This window comes from Panulirus ornatus, chromosome 6 (assembly GCF_036320965.1).
Source record: "Panulirus ornatus isolate Po-2019 chromosome 6, ASM3632096v1, whole genome shotgun sequence".
Classification (NCBI taxonomy): Eukaryota; Metazoa; Arthropoda; class Malacostraca; order Decapoda; family Palinuridae; genus Panulirus; species Panulirus ornatus.
In genome coordinates this window covers 2,237,157-2,256,733 of record NC_092229.1, presented here as the reverse complement: position 1 = coordinate 2,256,733, position 19,577 = coordinate 2,237,157, and the positions used below count along the sequence as shown (strand labels likewise).

The window sequence follows — 19,577 nt, the reverse complement described above, 5'->3', positions numbered from 1 at the left end:
AAAAGTTGTTTTCGTTGTAGGTAATTAGCTGCCCATCAGTTAAGACTAAATCTTTATGATGATAAATATGCTAGTTTCATGAGTTAGTGTATGATTTTATATTATAAGACATGACATTTTGAATCCAGCACTGGTGTTGGATTCAAGTGACAAACTGCAGAAGTTGGTGACTAAATTCGGAAGAGTAGGTGAAAGGGGAAAGACAAAAGTAAATGCAAATAAAAGCAGGGTTATTAGGTTTAGCAGGGTTGAGAGACAGCTTAATTTGGTGTGAGTTTGAATAGAGAAAAACTGGAGGAATTGAAGCGTTTTAGATACCTGGGTGTGGTAATAAAGAGTGTCTTAAGAGAGCTTAAGACAGTGTGCTGAAATGTTTTTGACATATGGTGAGAATGAGTGAGGAAAGATTGATTAGGAGGATATGTGTGTCAAAAGTAGAGGGGATAAGGAGAACAAGCAGACCAAATTGGAGATGGAATAATGGAGTGAAAAGGATTTTGAGCAATTTGGGCCTTAACATGCAGGAGGGTGAAAAGAAATATGTGATACTCTGGGGTCAATGTGCTGTAATTGGACTGAACCAGAACATGTGAAACATCCAGGGTGAACCATGGAAAGGTTCTAGATAGGCAGCTGTGGTTTTGGTGCATTACACTTGACAACCAGAGAATGGATGTGAGTGGATGCAGCCTTCCTTCATCTGTTCCTGATTCTACCTTGCTAATTTGGGAAATGGTGATCAAGTTTGAAAAAATTTTAATACAACATACATATGTCAGAAAATACACTTCTGTGTTTGAAGGATGGTGCTAACATTTTTTTTGTTGATCTTAGATGCTATAATTAATTCCATTATAAGTGGAGTAAAGTAATAATATCTTTGCAAAAATTATAGAAGGAAGAGCAAGAAGACTTATGAATAGTAACTCTATCTAGTAGTTCTAGGCATTGACTTGCATCCATGGTTCTGGACAGTAGTGCAGACACTTCAATAATTAGAAAATTTCTCTCAGCTTTCTTTTTTGAGAATTAAAGTTTAAGTAAAATATTTAACAGGCTTGTCACAATTTGAATCCATATTTTCACACTTACTTTTTGCTATAAGCTTTGCTCTGACTTGTACTTCCATGCCTCACAAAACAGAAACATAAGAAAAGAACAGATGAAAGTAAGAAGCAAAAGCTGTTGCAGCTAATAAGGTAAACTTATGAATGAAAACAGACCCTAGGTAGGCCTTTATCTTTTATTTCAAGCTGATATTATAACCTAAATTGAAGTCTTATAAGAACAGTAGATTTGAAAGAAGCATTTCTTTTAAAGTGTCATCACTTCTGAGAAGACTTGCAAGCAACCGTCTTACATAGTGTTTGCAAGTCTGTTATGGAACAAGTCATAAATGGAGAATGACAAGGTAAGGGGGTTTTATGACCAGTGTTATGGCTTTTGCTCTAAGGAGAAGGTATAGGAATGTTTTTCAGAACTTGTAGACTTTGTGATAGGAGAGAGGCAGAATTTGTTCTGGGATGCCTGACCTCAGTCTCATTGAGTTTTTGTCTGGTACTCAGAGGTCTCTAATGGTCCTGAAGGACCAAGACACTGTGTTGAAAAGTTGAAAAATCAACCATTTTGGTAAAGAAGTGTGCAAGAGTGCTGAGCAAAGGAGTGACATAACCAGATTCTGAAAGAATGATTCATTAATGTACTTTTCTGGTAGTTTCCAAGAAGAGAATGCTGCTGAACATGTCTTGATAAGTTTATTGTATACCTGTTGTTTAGAGTGACAGCTGTATAAGTTAGGCAATTGATTTGGAAAGTGTCAAGAATATGCATTGGTATGCCATGTAAATCTATGATTTTATAATTTCATAATATTCAGAGTTAGCTTCATCACTCACAGTTTTAGGGCTATGCCATTTTGGCTTAAATACTGTTATCAGAATAGTATAAAAATCTGAAAGCTGTCGTTACAAAGCATCTAAGGAGAAGAGGAATTAAAGTTTTTGCCAACTTGAGTGAGTGATATGTATCAACAGACTTTTCTCAGAAATTTTCTGAAGGTCTGGGAGGAGTCAGTAAAGCAGTAGACAAGCTCACATTATTAGCAATCAGCTGTTCATGCTGGTTACCTCACTGACAAAGAAATGGTTGGGCTTGTTTAAGGTTATATGAGGACTGACCTTATTTCTTTCTATAGCTTCTTCAAGCTAAGTCTTAGGAAAGGGTTAGTGGTGATGTGGTCTCAGTCTGATTATAGACTCTGAGAGTAAGAAAAAGGAACTGTTACTTATTTAGAGGGAGGGTATTGTAGATAAGTATATGTGATAAAAGATGAAGGGATAGTTGAGCATTTGATGTGATTGAAATGATGGGTTATGATTGTCCTCATTAGAGGCCATAGATAGTTCTGCTAAAGAGGGTGTGGGACCTTTGATAAAATTGAATGATTTGAAAAGATGATTGATTGCAGATGCATACACGTAACATTAGTTGTAAATTCATATGTGATATCAAGTGTCTTTATTCCTTGCAGTGACAAAAAATGGGGAAAAGAATGCAGATGAAGAAACATTGAAAGAATTATTGTGGAAATGAGATGTGGAAAGGCTCATTGTAATGGGATATACAATTTAGTTGGTTTGAGCCAGGATTGAAGAAATCAGGAAAAAATAAATGTATCTTTGGGGCATAGTTCACAAGCACATACTTCCATCAAAAAGATAACAATGAAGACTTGTGATGTAGATACAGAGAAGACAGTATAGAAAAGTTTGATTTTTTTTATTAAGATTATACTCAATGCGATAGATGGTCAAGAGGTAAAAGAATTGAAGAGTCAGGAATTGGTATTTAGTTTTAGATGAAAGTAGCATAGAGCTAACTCAAGGATGGATTGTAGAATGAAGTGATTTTAGAACTTATGAAAGTAGGTATGGTGAGGAATAGAAAATTTACAAGAATCTATGATTGTAAAGAAGGTTTGTAGATAAGTACAATCCTGGACAGTATCATTGTGTACAAGAAAATAAATGGGAAGTAAGAAAGGAATGTTATGATAAAATGAGGTTGATATGAGGAAGGGAAATGGAAAACTAAAGATGAGATGGACAGTCAGAGTAAAACTGTACCTGCTTCGATTAGAAGTTGATGAAACGTGCAACAGTCATGTTAAACAGAGAAAACTTCGCCTAGTTTTGTAGCAGTAAACTTCTTCACAGTTAAAGATAATACATTAAAAAACTTTTCTTTATTCAGCTTTTAATGTAAAGGGGGTGAAATTTTTAATGTCGTCCAACATTTGGAAAGTATTTGGTTATTGAAAGATTGTTCTTTTTCTCCTTGCCCATTCTGTGTGTATGGCAAAATTAAAATCTTAACTATTTTCAGTTTCACTGATTTTTTTCATAATATTTCAGTATGAAAAGGCAGTACAGAAACAAAAGATCAGTAAAAGTGTGAGAAAAAGGGAGAGCTACCTCTGCTTAAAGGAACATCAAAACAAGGCAGTTCAGAAGGCTGACAAAAGATGTACCACACAATCTACCATGATTGACAGTATTATCCCTCCTAGAAATGGTCATTATAAGCAAGTAAACTATTCTTCGTATTTCAAGGACTCCAAAAAGAAGAGCTCATCTCAGAAATTTCATGAGAGTATAAAAGTGAAAAAGGTAGATATAGAGTGTCTGTCTTAGTCTTTATGCATGTCTTTTTCATTAGTTTAAGGATGGTGGTCCATGCAAAGACATCTTATGTGCCATAATGCGGGACATGGTGATCAAGTACGAAAAAAAAATAATTCTTATCGTCTGCTTTTGTTATCCTTTCTCAGTTTTCCAACTGTTAGCTAAAATTGAATTCAGTTACCATGTATATGTTTCATGCATAATATTCCCATTCACCTTGTTTAATTGAAGCTTTCTCCTGTCTTACACATCCTTTTTTGCACATGACCAAACCGCAACACAGTCCTTTTCACTTAACATTAAGTTAATGACTGCATCCTTTACCTGTTCATATTAATGCTATTTAGATTGACCTTATCAGTATAATGCTATTTAGATTGACTTTATCAGTATAATGCTATGTAGATTGACCTTATCTATATAATGCTATTTAGAATGACCTTATCAGTATGATGACAATTTTAGATAATCAGAAGTGCAATATGCTTTAAACTTCCTTATTAAATGTTAATAGTAAATTTTTGTGTTCTTATACACAGTTATTACTCATCCAAAGACAAAAAGAAACATGGTTGGGTTGGTCTAAAATTAATGGCTTAGGAATAGATACTCACATATAGTCATTGTTTTGTAAGTTGAATCTAAAATATTAATTTATTTCATAACTTTTATTGGTTTTATGCCAAGGACTATTGATGGATGTTTGTGGAAGTGCCCATCTAATTTCTTAAGATAGTAGAAAGGGAAGGTTAGATGAAAGATATTGTAAAGGATATCACAAAAAGCTAGAGATTTTTCATAACAGGATTTCAGTTTAATTTTCTGAAGAAAAATACAAGTATGGGATTTAACAGAGGTAGAACACTGAGGCCTGAAACACAACAATAGCTACCTTAGAATTAATGATCAGGAAGTGCCTGACTTGTTGATTTAGTTTATCTAATGAAAAAGAAAATGTATCAAGGTTTTTAACTAGCCCATATGGACAGTTTAGTTACACTAAAGTATTCAGATACATCAAACCTCCCCCCTCTTTGTATTTTGATTTCTAAAAGGGGAAACAGGAGTCAAGTGGGGATTGCTCAAAACAAAATTAGAAGAAAGGGAGGATAGGTAGTATGTTTGAGGAAAGGAACCTGGATATCTTTTGGCTCTGAGTGAAATGAAGTTCAAGATTAAAGGGGAAGATTGGTTTGGGAATGTCATGTGAGTAAAGTCATGGGTTGATGAGAGGAAAAGAGCAAGGGAAGGAGTAGCACTTCTCCTGAAGCAGTTGTGGGAGTATGTTATAGAGTGTAAGAAAGTAAATTCTAGATTGATGTAGGTAAAACTGAAAGTGGATGGAGAGAGAGATGGGTGATTATTGGTGCCTATGCACCTGGTCATGAGAAGAAAGATCATGAGAGGCAAGTTCTTTAGGAGCAGGTGAGTGAATGCGTTAGCAGCTTTGATGCATGAGATCAGGTTATAGTGATGGGTGATTTGAATGCGAAAGTGAGTAATGTGGCAGTTGAGGGTATAATTGGTGTATGTGGGGTGTTTAGTGTTGTAAATGGAAATGGTGAAGAGCTTGTGGATCTGTGTGGTGAAAAAGAATGGGTGATTGGGAATACCTGGTTTAAAAAGAGAGGTATACGTAAGTATACATATGTGAGGAGAGATATTCAGAGGGCGTTATTGGATTACGTGTTAATTGATAGGCGTGTAAAAGAGAGACTTTTGGATGTTAATGTTCTGAGAGGGGCAGCTGGAGGGATGTCTGATCGATATCTTGAGGCAAAGGTGAAGATTTGTAGAGATTTTCAGAAAAGAAGAATGTTGGGGAGATGAGAGTGGTGAGAGTAAGTGAGCTTGGAAAGGAGACTTGTGTGAGGAAGTACTAGGAGAGATTAATTGTAGAATGGTAAAGGTGAGAGCAAATGACATGAGGGGAGTGGGGGAGGAATGGGATGTATTTAGGGAAGCAGTGATATCTTGCACAAAAGATGCATGTGGCATGAGAAGTGTGGGAGGTGGGCTGATTAGTGAGTGGTGGGATGAAGAAGTAAGGTTGTTAGTGAAAGAGAAGAGAAAGGCATTTGGATGATTTTTGCAAGGAAGGAGGGCAAACAACTGGGAGATGTATAAAAGAGCGGCAGGAGGTCAAGAGAAAGGTGCAAGAGGTGAAAAAGAGGGCGAATGAGAGTTGGGGTGAGAGAGTATCATTGAATTTTAGGGAGAGCAAAGAGATGTTTTGGAAGGAGGTAAATAACATGCATAAACAAAACAAATGGGAACATTGGTGAAAGGAGCAAATTGGAAGGTAATAACAAGTCGTGGTGAAGTGAGAAGATGGAATGGGTGTTTTGAAGGTTTGTTGAATGTGTTTGATGATAGAGTGGCAGATATAGGGTGTTATGGTTGGGGTTGTGTGCTAAGTGAAAGGGTCAGGGAGAACGTTTTGGTAAACAGAGAAGAGGTTGTGAAAGCTTTGCGGAAGATGAAAGCTGGCAAGGCAGCAGGTTTGGATGGTATTGCAGTGGAATTCATCAAAAAGGGGGATGACACTATTGTTGACTGGTGGGTAAGGATATTCAGTGTATGTGTGGATCATGGTGAAGTGCCTGACGGTTGGCGGAATGCATGCATAGTGTCATTGTACAAAAGCAAAGGGGATAAAGGTGAGTGTTCAAATTACAGAGGTATACGTTTGTTGAGTATTCCTAGGAAATTGTATGGGAGGGTGTTGATTGAGAGGGTAAAGGCATGTACAGAGCATCAGATTGGGGAAAAGCAGTGTGGTTATAGAAGTGGTAGAGGATGTGTGGATAAAGTGTCTGCTTTGAAGAATGTATGTGAGAAATATTTAGAAAAACAGATGGATTTGTAGGTAGCATTTATGGATCTGGAGTAGGCATATGACAGGGTTGATAGAGATGCTTTATGGAAGGTTTTAAGAGTATATGGTGTGGGAGGTAAGTTCTTAGAAGCAGTGAAAACTTTTTACTAGGGATGTAAGGCATGTGTATGAGTAAGAAGAGAGGAAAGTGATTGGTTACCAGTGAATGTCAGTTTGCGGTGGGGTGCATGATGTCTCCATGGTTGTTTAATTTGTTTATGGATGGGATGATTATGGAAGTGAATGCAAGAGTTTTGGAGAGAGGGGCAAGTATGCTGTCTGTTGTGGATGAGAGGGCTTAGGAAGTGAGTCAGTTGTTGTTCGCTGATGATACAACACTGGTGCCTGATCCGGGTGAAAAACTTGCTGAGGCTGGTGACTGAATTTGGTAAAGTTTGTGAAAGGAGAAAGTTGAGAGTGAATGTGAATAAGAGCAAGGTTATTAGGTTCAGTAGGGTTTAGGGGCAAGTTAATTGGGAGGTAAGTTTGAATGGAGAAAAACTGGAGGAAGTAAAGTGTTTTAGATATCTGGGAGTGGACTTAGCAGCGGATGGAACCATGGCAGTGGAAGTGAGTCACAGGGTAGGGAGGGTGGTTCTGGGAGCATTGAAGAATGTGTGGAAGGCGAGAACATTATCTCAGAGAGCAAAAGTAGGTATGTGTGAAGGAATAATGGCTCCAACAATGTTATGTGGTGCGAGGCATGGGCTATAGATAGGGTTGTACGGAGGAGGGTGGATGTGTTGGACATGAAATGTTTGAGGATAATGTGTGGTGTGAGGTGGTTTGATCAAGTAATTAAAGAAAGGGTAAGAGAGATTTGTGGTGATAAAAAGAGTGTGGTTAAGAGAGCATAAGAGGTTGTGTTGAAATGGTTTGGACACATGGAGAGAATGAGTGAGGAAAGGTTGACAAAGAGGATATGTGCGTCAGAGGTGGAGGGAACAAGGAGAAGCGGAGACCAACTTGGAGGTGGAAGGATGGAGTGAAAAAGATTTTGAGGGTGAATGGCGTTCAAGGAATAGAGTGAAATGGATTGATGTGGTATATTTGGGTTGACATGCTGTCAGTGGATTCTACCAGGGCATGTGAAGCATTTGGGATAACCATGGAAAGGTTCTGTGGTGCCTGGATGTGGAAAGGGAGCTGTAGTTTCGGTGCATTACATATACCTATGTTGAAATGTATAGGTATGTGTGTGTGTGTGTGTGAGCATTTATGCATATGCATGTATATGTGGTTGGGCTTGACCATTCTTTCATCTGTTTCCTTGCGCTACCTTGCTAATGTGGGAGACGGCAATTAAGTATAATAGATAAAAGCATCTAGGGTACACCATGGAAAGGTTTTGTGGGGTCTGGATGTGGAAAGGGAGCTGTGGTTTCAGTGCATTACACATGACAGCTAGAGACTGAGTGTGAACAAATGTGACCTTTGTTGTCTTTTCCTAGCGCTACCTCTCGCACACATGGGGGGGAGGGGGGTGCCATTTCATGTGTGGCGGAGTGGCGGCGGGAATGGATGAAGGCAGCATGTATGAATATGTTCATGTGAATATATGTCTATGTCTGTGTGTGTATATGTATGTATACGTTGAAATATATAGGTATGTATGTATATGTGCGTGTGTAGGCATTTATGTATATACACATGTGTATGTGGGTGGGTTGGGTCATTCTTTTGTCTGTTTCCTTGCGCTACCTCACTAACATGGGAGACAGCAACAAAGTACAATAAATAAATGAAGTATATATATAAATACATGCGTATGTGGGTGGTTAAACCATGGAAAGTTTTCTGGGGCCTGGATGTGGAAAGGGAGCTGTAGTTTCGGTGCATTACACATGACAGCTAGAGACTGAGTGAACGAATGTAGCTTTTTTTTTTTTTGTCTTTTCCTAGTGCTACCTCATGGGGAAGGGATGCTGTTTCATGTGTAGGGGTGGCAATGGGAATGGATGAAGGCAGCAAGCATGAATATGTATATGTGTATATATATGTCTGTGTATGTATATGTATGTAAACATTGAATGTATATGCATGTATATTTTGGTGGGTTGGGCCATTCTTTCATCTGTTTCCTTGCGCTTCCTCGCTAATGCAGGAGACAGCGATGGAGTATAATGAATGGAATAGATACAGAAAATTTGTTCATTAGACCTGACAGACACCGACCTTTGTCAAACAGAAAATGAAAATGATTACTTATCAAATTCTAATATGCATTTTCTTTTGTATTAAGGAAATTACCAATTTCACTGATCATATGCTATGTTACAAAGTTGAAGCTAAGTTGAGTATTGCTGTACATTATTTTGTATATATATATATATATATATATATATATATATATTATTTTTTTTTTTTATTATACTTTGTCGCTGTCTCCCGCGTTTGCGAGGTAGCGCAAGGAAACAGACAAAAGAAATGGCCCAACCCCCCCCATACACATGTATATACATACGTCCACACACGCAAATATACATACCTACACAGCTTTCCATGGTTTACCCCAGACGCTTCACATGCCTTGATTCAATCCACTGACAGCACGTCAACCCCGGTATACCACCGCTCCAATTCACTCTATCCCTTGCCCTCCTTTCACCCTCCTGCATGTTCAGGCCCCGATCACACAAAATCTTTTTCACTCCATCTTTCCACCTCCAATTTGGTCTCCCTCTTCTCCTCGTTCCCTCCACCTCCGACACATATATCCTCTTGGTCAATCTTTCCTCACTCGTTCTCTCCATGTGCCCAAACCACTTCAAAACACCCTCTTCTGCTCTCTCAACCACGCTCTTTTTATTTCCACACATCTCTCTTACCCTTACGTTACTCACTCGATCAAACCACCTCACACCACACATTGTCCTCAAACATCTCATTTCCAGCACATCCATCCTCCTGCGCACAACTCTATCCATAGCCCACGCCTCGCAACCATACAACATTGTTGGAACCACTATTCCTTCAAACATACCCATTTTTGCTTTCCGAGATAATGTTCTCGACTTCCACACATTCTTCAAGGCCCCCAGAATTTTCGCCCCCTCCCCCACCCTATGATCCACTTCCGCTTCCATGGTTCCATCCGCTGCCAGATCCACTCCCAGATATGTAAAACACTTCACTTCCTCCAGTTTTTCTCCATTCAAACTCACCTCCCAATTGACTTGACCCTCAACCCTACTGTACCTAATAACCTTGCTCTTATTCACATTTACTCTTAACTTTCTTCTTCCACACACTTTACCAAACTCAGTCACCAGCTCCTGCAGTTTCTCACATGAATCAGCCACCAGCGCTGTATCATCAGCGAACAACAACTGACTCACTTCCCAAGCTCTCTCATCCCCAACAGACTTCATACTTGCCCCTCTTTCCAAAACTCTTGCATTTACCTCCCTAACAACCCCATCCATAAACAAATTAAACAACCATGGAGACATCACACACCCCTGCCGCAAACCTACATTCACTGAGAACCAATCACTTTCCTCTCTTCCTACCCGTACACATGCCTTACATCCTCGATAAAAACTTTTCACTGCTTCTAACAACTTGCCTCCCACACCATATATTCTTAATACCTTCCACAGAGCATCTCTATCAACTCTATCATATGCCTTCTCCAGATCCATAAATGCTACATACAAATCCATTTGCTTTTCTAAGTATTTCTCACATACATTCTTCAAAGCAAACACCTGATCCACACATCCTCTACCACTTCTGAAACCACACTGCTCTTCCCCAATCTGATGCTCTGTACATGCCTTCACCCTCTCAATCAATACAGAGAAGAGGTAGTGAAAGCTTTGCGGAAGATGAAAGCCGGCAAGGCAGCAGGTTTGGATGGTATTGCAGTGGAATTTATTAAAAAAGGGGGTGACTGTATTGTTGACTGGTTGGTAAGGTTATTTAATGTATGTATGACTCATGGTGAGGTGCCTGAGGATTGGCAGAATGCGTGCATAGTGCCATTGTACAAAGGCAAAGGGTATAAGAGTGAGTGCTCAAATTACAGAGGTATAAGTTTGTTGAGTATTCCTGGTAAATTATATGGGAGGGTATTGATTGAGAGGGTGAAGGCGTGTACAGAGCATCAGATTGGGGAAGAGCAGTGTGGTTTCAGAAGTGGTAGAGGATGTGTGGATCAGGTGTTTGCTTTGAAGAATGTATGTGAGATATATATATATATATATATATATATATATATATATATATATATATATATATATATTTTTTATATTTATTTTATTATTATACTTTGTCGCTGTCTCCCGCGTTTGCGAGGTAGCGCAAGAAAACAGACGAAAGAAATGGCCCAACCCCCCCCCCATACACATGTATATACAATACGTCCACACACGCAAATATACATACCTACACAGCTACATATATATATATATATATATATATATTTTTTTTTTTTTTTTCTTTCTTCCATGCTTGTTTCATATTTCCTTCACCTAGGAAATTAGCATCAGGAACAGAAAACTGAGCTATAGAGGAAGAATTCTTGTTTGGTTTTCCCCTTTGATCCTTCTTTTGGAATATAAGTGTGATGGGTGGCTTTCCAGCTTACCATTCACACCCTCCTTTGTCACCCTCTATGGCATGGAGATACTTTGGTAGTCTTTTTTCTCCCCTGTTCCCTGGGGAATCAATATGAGCAAATGAGGCCATTCTTTTTCTATTCCAGATGTTACCTCAATATTTCAGGAAATGGCAACCATATAAAAGAAAATACTTGCTCTCCATTTCTCATGTTAGTAAGGTGGTGCTCGGGACAGACCAAAGAAAGGTTGTATTCACTTGCATCTATTCTCTAGTTGTCATGTGTAATGCAGCAGAACCACAGACCACTATCCACAACCAGGCCCCACAAACCTTTCTTTGGTTTCCCCTAGCTGCTTCACTTTCCCTGGTTCAGTCCATTTACAGCACATCACTTCATATATACCATATCGCTTCGATTGACTCTATCCCTTACATATGCTTCACCCTCCTGCTTATTCAGACCCTGAGCACTCAGAGTATTTTTTATCCCATACCTCTCATTTCCAGTTTGGTTCCCTCTTCTTCATGTACTCTCCACTTCTGAGACATATATATCCTCTTAATCAGTCATTCTTTCTGTATGTCCAAACCAGTTCATCATTCCCTCCTCAGTTCTCACAGCCGTACTTCTCATATTATCACACCTTCTTCTTACCCTTTCATAACCTACGTAATCAAACTGCCTTACACCATTATTTTCCTCAAGCATTTCTCTCCCCTGCACACCCTTATCTATAGCCCATGCCTGATTTGTTCTTTCCCATGTCAGTGAAGAAGTACCAAGAATAAAGAATTAGCCTCGTTTGCATCAACTCTCTAGCTGTCATGTATAATCACTGTAACCACAGCTCCCTCTCCACAAGGCCCCATGGACCTCTCCATTGTCTATATGTTTGTTTTTATACTTGTGTGCCTTTTCGTACCTTAGTGAGGTAGTATAACTAATTGTTGGCCTGGCCTTTGAGGAAATATTTTTGATTGGCACCTTCTTATGTTTTTTCACACTTGCTCACTATTTTCTGTGTAGCGAGTTAGGAGTAGGAACAAAGAAGAAAAGTCCTCTTTGTTCACATCCACACTCTAGCTGTCTTGTGTAATGCACCAAAATCAGAAACTCCTTTCCACAATGAAACCCTACAGACCCTTCTTTGATTTACCCAACTGCTTCATATGTGGTCATTTAAAAAACAATAATAAAGGAGAGGAGGATTTCCTGTCCCCAGTCCAACCTTTTACTTCTGCCTTGTATGACAAATAGGTGATACTTAAGAATCTCATTCTTGCCCAAAATGTTTTTCACTGTAATGAGTTGATGAAAAAGTTCTTGTGATTTATCCTTAGCTCAAGTTAAAGGTAAAGCTAGATTTTTCATCTGTTTATGATAAGATCAGATATGTGTTCAGACTTAAGTGTTAGAATAAGAGGTCCATTCTAGAAGAAATGGGTTTTGAAAAAGAAATTATGCATTATATATTTGATTATCCCAGGGGATAGGGGAGAAAGAATACTTCCCACGTATTCCCTGCGTGTCGTAGAAGGTGACTAAAAGGGGAGGGAGCGGGGGGCTGGAAATCCTCCCCTCTTGTTTTTTTTTTTTAACTTTCCAAGAGAAGGAACAGAAAAGGGGGCCAGGTGAGGATATTCTCTCAGAGGCCCAGTCCTCTGTTCTTAACGCTACCTCGCTAACGCGGGAAATGGCGAATAGTATGAAAGAAAGAAAGAAAGAAATATTTGATTATCAGACAAAATTATGTATTTTCACTGAAAAACAGCGTTAGGCTTTTGAGATTGCTGTTTTAATGATCAGCAATTAGCCTTTGAAGGTAAAGCTATATCACACATCGAAATGTATGTAATTATCTACATCAAAGACTTTAGCTTTTGATAAGTAGCTTTGTTCATACATACTAGATTTTGATCAAACTTTGTGACAGTACACATTTAATTGTTTATTAGCTCAAGTTCAAAACAAAACAATTTCTATTATGTATGTACTTCCATACCTATATTGTGATTTTTTTTTTCTGAGTAGTAATGTTGCTGAAACATAGATAGGATCACAAATGGCAAGATTTGTTGTTAGTTTTGAACGTAGGTGCCACACTCATATTGGGAACACAGCAAGAAATTAGATTAATGATGAGCAGTCCCTGTTGCTGTTCTTGCTTTTGTTCATTCTCTTCTTAATGTTTTTGCTGATGCTGCTTTTACCACTAATGCCCTTTCTGTCATGAACAAGTAATAACTATGTTTTTACTTCCTTTAGTCCACTACGCAAGATCTGCTGCAGTTGCGCACCAGAACCAGGAAGGAGTACAGGCAGCTGATGAAAGAAAAGAGAAGTGGACTGTTTGAACATGAGGTAGTGGTATCTCTGTCTGCCACTGCTTGTCAAACTAGAGTCCAACAGCAGGATCAAGATGATGAAGATATAGATATTTTGAGCTAAATACCATCTATATTAGCTGCATTTTAGTACAAGAATTTTTTGTAAATTTTGAGAAAAGAAGTCAATCAAGGTATTTGTTTCATGAATTTATTTCATGACATGCTATAAAGAGTGTTGGTATGAGTTTATACAAGGGAAGAAGAGTCACACAAGGTTTACTGCCGCATTCCTTGCCTAGTATTATGTCTCTTGAGTTTTATGTATGCCAAGTAGATCCAAAGAGAAAATGAAAAGTTGTGAATGGTGCTAGTGTGGTGATATAAGTTATAGCTTTAACTTTAACTGTTTCATTATAAGTGTTCAAAAATTTTTGTGCCCTTAATACAAGCTGTATATCAGCTGGATGAAACATTAGTATCATGGGCACATCGGACTAAATTATATTTGAATGCATTTACCAGAACTGGCCTTATATACTCATTATAAGATCTGCTTCGTAAGAGCTGTATACATACTGCAGCTATTTTTCATGTAAGCAGCTGCTCTACATCAACAAGGCCTTTATATTCACAATATGGAGCACTGCAAGCATAGCAGTGTGGCTCATCCTCCACATCTCTTAGCCAGAGTGAAAACAAAAGCCTTCTGCTACTTTAACTCTACTGCTATCACCTCTTCAACCATCCCTTTCTGTGCACCATGATGTTGCTACCATATCTCAGTTCTGTAGGTATTATTTCAGCCACTTCTCTTGTGTGCTCTTGCCACAAATGCTTGAACCCTCACACACCAGGCTGCTGCCTCCTTTAGATTTTTTGGAAACCAGCCAAATGAGAAATGACTTTTATGAAACCTTTTCTTGAGCCATGAAGCTTTGGAATTTTCTTCCTTTCCTTTCCTTATCTACAACTTTTTTCACTTTTGAGAGTCAGGTCAACAGACACATAAGGAGCTATAGTTGATGCAATTCTTTTCTTTGTGTTCTTTCTTTCCTTCATCTTAGATGGCCTTGGTTAGGGTAATTTTGCCTGTGCTGTGTTAATTACTGCTATCAGATTTGGGCCACTAGGCCCTCGTCTGATTGCTTCTGTGGAGAGATTTCGCATCTTATCTCATCACCACCATACCCGGCCATCACACACTCTCTCACCACCAGTATTCCCTTTCTTACCACTACCACATCCTTCATCCCTGGTAACCACACTGTCCTTTTTCATCATCTTTCCTTTCCTTCCTGTCTACCAGACCCTCACTATCCACCACTATTCCTTCTCTCTCTAGCCACTACACTTTCCCTCACCACCACCACTTTCGCTTTCCAGGGCCACCACACCTTGAATGACAGAAGGCATCATTCACTGGTATAATTTCCCACCCCACTATACACATCTCTGTACCTGTCATATTGTTGGTACAGTCTTTTTGCTGAACTGAAAGATGGATGGGCAGACAGGATCACATTTTTAAAGTATAAAGGAAGAAAAATATTTTCTGAGGTCGAACGTTGGGTATCAGCATTTTCCAGTGCTTGTGATTTATGAGTCAGAAGTGGAGGATTGAGGAGAAGACTGAGAAGTTGAAAAATGGAATGAAAGAGGCTGTGAGTTATTGGGGACTGAACATTCAGGAGGGCGAGAGGGATGCATTGAATAGCTTTAATTGGATTGATGTAATACTGGGGGTAAGGTAGTATCAACGGGCTGATCCAGGGCATATGAAGTCATGGTAGACCATGTTACAGCCTTGGGGCTTGGGTATGGATATTAGGCTCTGGTTTTGGTGCACTATGATTGACAGCCAAAGCAAGGAAAGCAATTAGGTGTAAAAAATGAATGATTTATGCCGATCAGTAATGACTGAAAAGAAAATCTTTGGACTGTAAACTCTGAATGCAGCACATAGCGTATTGTACTGAAATATGTATAACCAGCAGCTATTTTAGACCTAAGTTAGACTTCCTATGCAAAATCCATGATTATACAAAGCACAGATAAAGATGTACCATTTACTGTATTAGAATCTCTAGGAAGTCGCTGGGGCCATTAAAGAATTGATAGATGAAAATGTTGGCATTTTAATTGGTTTGAATTTCAACAAAGTCGTATGTAATGTTGGAGTAAAATAGATTTTCTACAAAATAGATAAACTGAATATTATATCGGAAATAGATTATTGCTTAGATTCATGGCTGAAATTTCTCACTTTAGAAGCCAATTGAGTAGACGGCCTTTGCCCTGGTAATTGACATTTACTATGTAATTATTCAAAGGGTCTGCAGTTCTCTATTATGATTGAAAAAAGTCTTTAAGTGATTATTAGCCTTAGATAGTAAGACTCATAAGATTTTTAACTGCCATCTACTGTATGTTTGGTTTGAATACCATAGATTTATAAGAAGGCAGGACAGGAGGAATACAAATTGAGACGATGCTGACATCATAGGATTGACACTATTTTTATAATGAACCATAGCTGACCATTCATTAATCAGGGTGATGTGACTACAATTGGTTAAGTTATATTTGCCATAAGCCTAAATGTGTATCAGTTGAACATTTATCAACTGAACCTAAATGATTCCCAAGAACTCCAAAAAAATGTTTCTCCATGTCAGGCATGAAAAAGGGTCTCATTATTTTAAAGTCTCATTCTCTTCATTTTTTTTGTTTGAAAAAGTTAAGAAAATATAGTAGGAAGCATAACAATGTATATATCAGCCTTTTTATATTAATTTCATGTGGAGTGATGAAATATGCAAGTTTCTTACAGAATTTGTACCTTACACTGAGAAGCATATAAACTATTAATATATATTTTTATGACCTTTTCTTTACCAGATGAGTAGAACCTCCACTTTTATGGAATGATCCCTTTATGGTAATTCTTAAGCAGTGTATGATTATATAAATGTCATTTATACATTTTTTTATTTTTTTTTTATTATACTTTGTCGCTGTCTCCCGCGTTTGCGAGGTAGCGCAAGGAAACAGACGAAAGAAATGGCCCAACCCCCCCCATACACATGTATATACATACGTCCACACATGCAAATATACATACCTACACAGCTTTCCATGGTTTACCCCAGACGCTTCACATGCCCTGCTTCAATCCACTGACAGCACGTCAACCCCGGTATACCACACCGCTCCAATTCACTCTATTCCTTGCCCTCCTTTCACCCTCCTGCATGTTCAGGCCCCGATCACACAAAATCTTTTTCACTCCATCTTTCCACCTCCAATTTGGTCTCCCTCTTCTCCTTGTTCCCTCCACCTCCGACACATATATCCTCTTGGTCAATCTTTCCTCACTCATCCTCTCCATGTGCCCAAACCACTTCAAAACACCCTCTTCTGCTCTCTCAACCACGCTCTTTTTATTTCCACACATCTCTCTTACCCTTACGTTACTCACTCGATCAAACCACCTCACACCACACATTGTCCTCAAACATCTCATTTCCAGCACATCCATCCTCCTGCGCACAACTCTATCCATAGCCCACGCCTCGCAACCATACAACATTGTTGGAACCACTATTCTTTCAAACATACCCATTTTTGCTTTCCGAGATAATGTTCTCGACTTCCACACATTCTTCAAGGCCCCCAGGATTTTCGCCCCCTCCCCCACCCTATGATCCACTTCCGCTTCCATGGTTCCATCCGCTGCCAGATCCACTCCCAGATATCTAAAACACTTCACTTCCTCCAGTTTTTCTCCATTTAAACTCACCTCCCAATTGACTTGACCCTCAACCCTACTGTACCTAATAACCTTGCTCTTATTCACATTTACTCTTAACTTTCTTCTTCCACACACTTTTCCACACACTTTATACATGTCAGGTTTAATTATGCTCCTAGAAGTTTCAGCTGGTAGGTAACAGTTGGTCGGCAGCCATTGACCTGGGAGGTATATTACCATTACAATCTGCCTGGATATTGGGAGGGTCACTGATGGCTGTGTGATGAGCCAGCGCTTCAGTGGTTGTCAAGCTGCACTCCTTTGACCTAGGTAGCTGTCTTTTGTTTCTGCCTTAATTGAACATGGACTGCTGGCATTCAGTCCACAAACATACAATCTCTCCTTGTCACTCATAACACTTGACACCACTTAATTCACACAACTAATTCTTCATAACTACATTTTCCTGTGGTAAGTGTTATGCACTAGCACTGCTTTTTGGCAAAATGTTAGGAACGATAGACAGAAGTAGTTGGTAGGAACATTAGGCAGAAGCATTATGTAGAAACAGTGAGAGAATTGGCAAGTAGGAACATTAAGTGGGAATGTTTGGTAGAAGTAGTAAGCTGGAATATTAGGTAGAAGTAGTTGGTAGGAATATTAGGTAGGAGCCTTCGGGAGCTCTGCTCTGGAGATGCCTTCTGTTGAGGTTTAGGCACTAAAAGTTATGGAGACTTTTGCCATGGCCATCCCTATGAGGGAGTTTCAAGATGGAATGGGCACCAGAGATATAAAGAGACATACATTTTAGTCACAAGTATAATAATTTTACCCACTTTCTAGTGTGCACTTGCAAGATAAAGGATAAAAGTAAGGTTGTAAATATATTCTTACTCTCAACAGAGTTGAAAAACAGATTTGATAATTCTGCCCCTTCAAAGCAGGTAAAACTGGACACAGATGGCTTGTTTCCCCTGAAAAATATGGATCACTTGCAGTGATTGTCCCAAGGACAAGCAAATCATTTTTAAAACCATTGCTACCCCCTGCTTCAGCGAGGTAGCATCAGAAAAACAGACAAAAAAGGCCACATTCGTTCACACTCAGTCTCTTGTGTAATGCACTGAAACCACGGATCCCTATCCACATCCAGGCCCCACAAACCTTTACCCCAGATGTCTCACATGCCCAGTTTCAGTCCACTGACAGCATGTTGACCCCAGGATACCATGTCATTCCACGTCATTGACACTATTCCCTGCATGCCTCTCACCCTCCTATATGTTCAAGCCCCAATCACTCAAAATCCTTTTCTCTCCATCCTTTCACCTCCAATTGGGTTTCCCACTTCTTGTTTCCTCCACCTCTGACACATATATTGTCTTTGTCAACCTTTCCTCACTCATTCTCTCCATATGTCCAAACCATTTCAACACACCTTCTGCTCTCTCAACCTCACTCTTTTTATTTCCACACATCTCTCTTACCCTTTCATTACTTACTTGGTCTAACCATCTCACACCACATATCGTCCTGAAACATTTCATTTCCAACACATCCACCCTTTTTTTTTTTCCCAAAAGAAGGAACAGAGGGGGCCAGATGAGGATTCCAAAAAAGGCCCAGTCCTCTGTTCTAAACGCTACCTCGCTAACGCGGGAAATGGCAAATAGTTTAAAATATATATATATATATATATATATATATATATATATATATATATATATATATATATATATATATATATATGAGGAGGAGGAGGTACGCACGGGAGCGAGCCAGCAAGGGACGGAGGGATGGAGGGAGGGAGCGAGCGAGCGACCACGCTTCCACCCCAACACACACATACACACATCAGCGGACATTTATCGACAATAATACGTATCCGCTGACAGTTTCCTCCTATGCTGAGAGCATAGAGTCACACCAAGTGATGGAAGACACTTTTAAATTTTCCAAAAGAAGGAACAGGGGGGGGGGGGCCCAGGTGAGGATATTCCAAAAAGGCCCAGTCCTCTGTTCTTAGCGCTACCTCGCTAACGCGGGAAATGGCGAATAGTTTAAAATATATATATATATATATATATATATATATATATATATATATATATATATATATATATATATATATATATATTATATGTAGAGGAGAAAGAATACTTCCCACGGTTTCCCCACATGTCGTAGAAGGCGACTAAAGGGGACGGGAGTTGGGGGGGGGGGGGCTAGAAACCGTGCCCTCCTTATATTTTAACTTTCTAAAATGGGAACAGAAGGAGTCATGCAGGGAGTGTTCATCCTCCTCGAAGGCTCAGACTGGGGTGTCTAAATGTGTGTGGATGTAACCAAGATGAGAAAAAAGGAGAGATAG

The 19,577-nt window shown here is 39.1% G+C and overlaps 1 protein-coding gene across 2 annotated transcripts in view; it reads left to right on the top strand.

Moving 5' to 3' along the window:
• LOC139748998 (uncharacterized) overlaps positions 1–16,329 on the top strand; it is a 36,631-nt gene extending 20,302 nt beyond the window's left edge. Inside the window, exons 6-7 of one of the 2 annotated variants that reach the window (XM_071662357.1) lie at positions 3,414–3,668; positions 13,394–16,329. In XM_071662357.1, coding sequence (XP_071518458.1) covers positions 3,414–3,668; positions 13,394–13,576 — 438 coding nt within the window. In that variant the 3' untranslated portion in view covers positions 13,577–16,329. The remainder of the gene's footprint in view (positions 1–3,413; positions 3,669–13,393) is intronic. The other variant, XM_071662358.1, reaches the window with a different exon arrangement.
• The last annotated feature ends 3,248 nt before the right edge of the window (positions 16,330–19,577 follow it).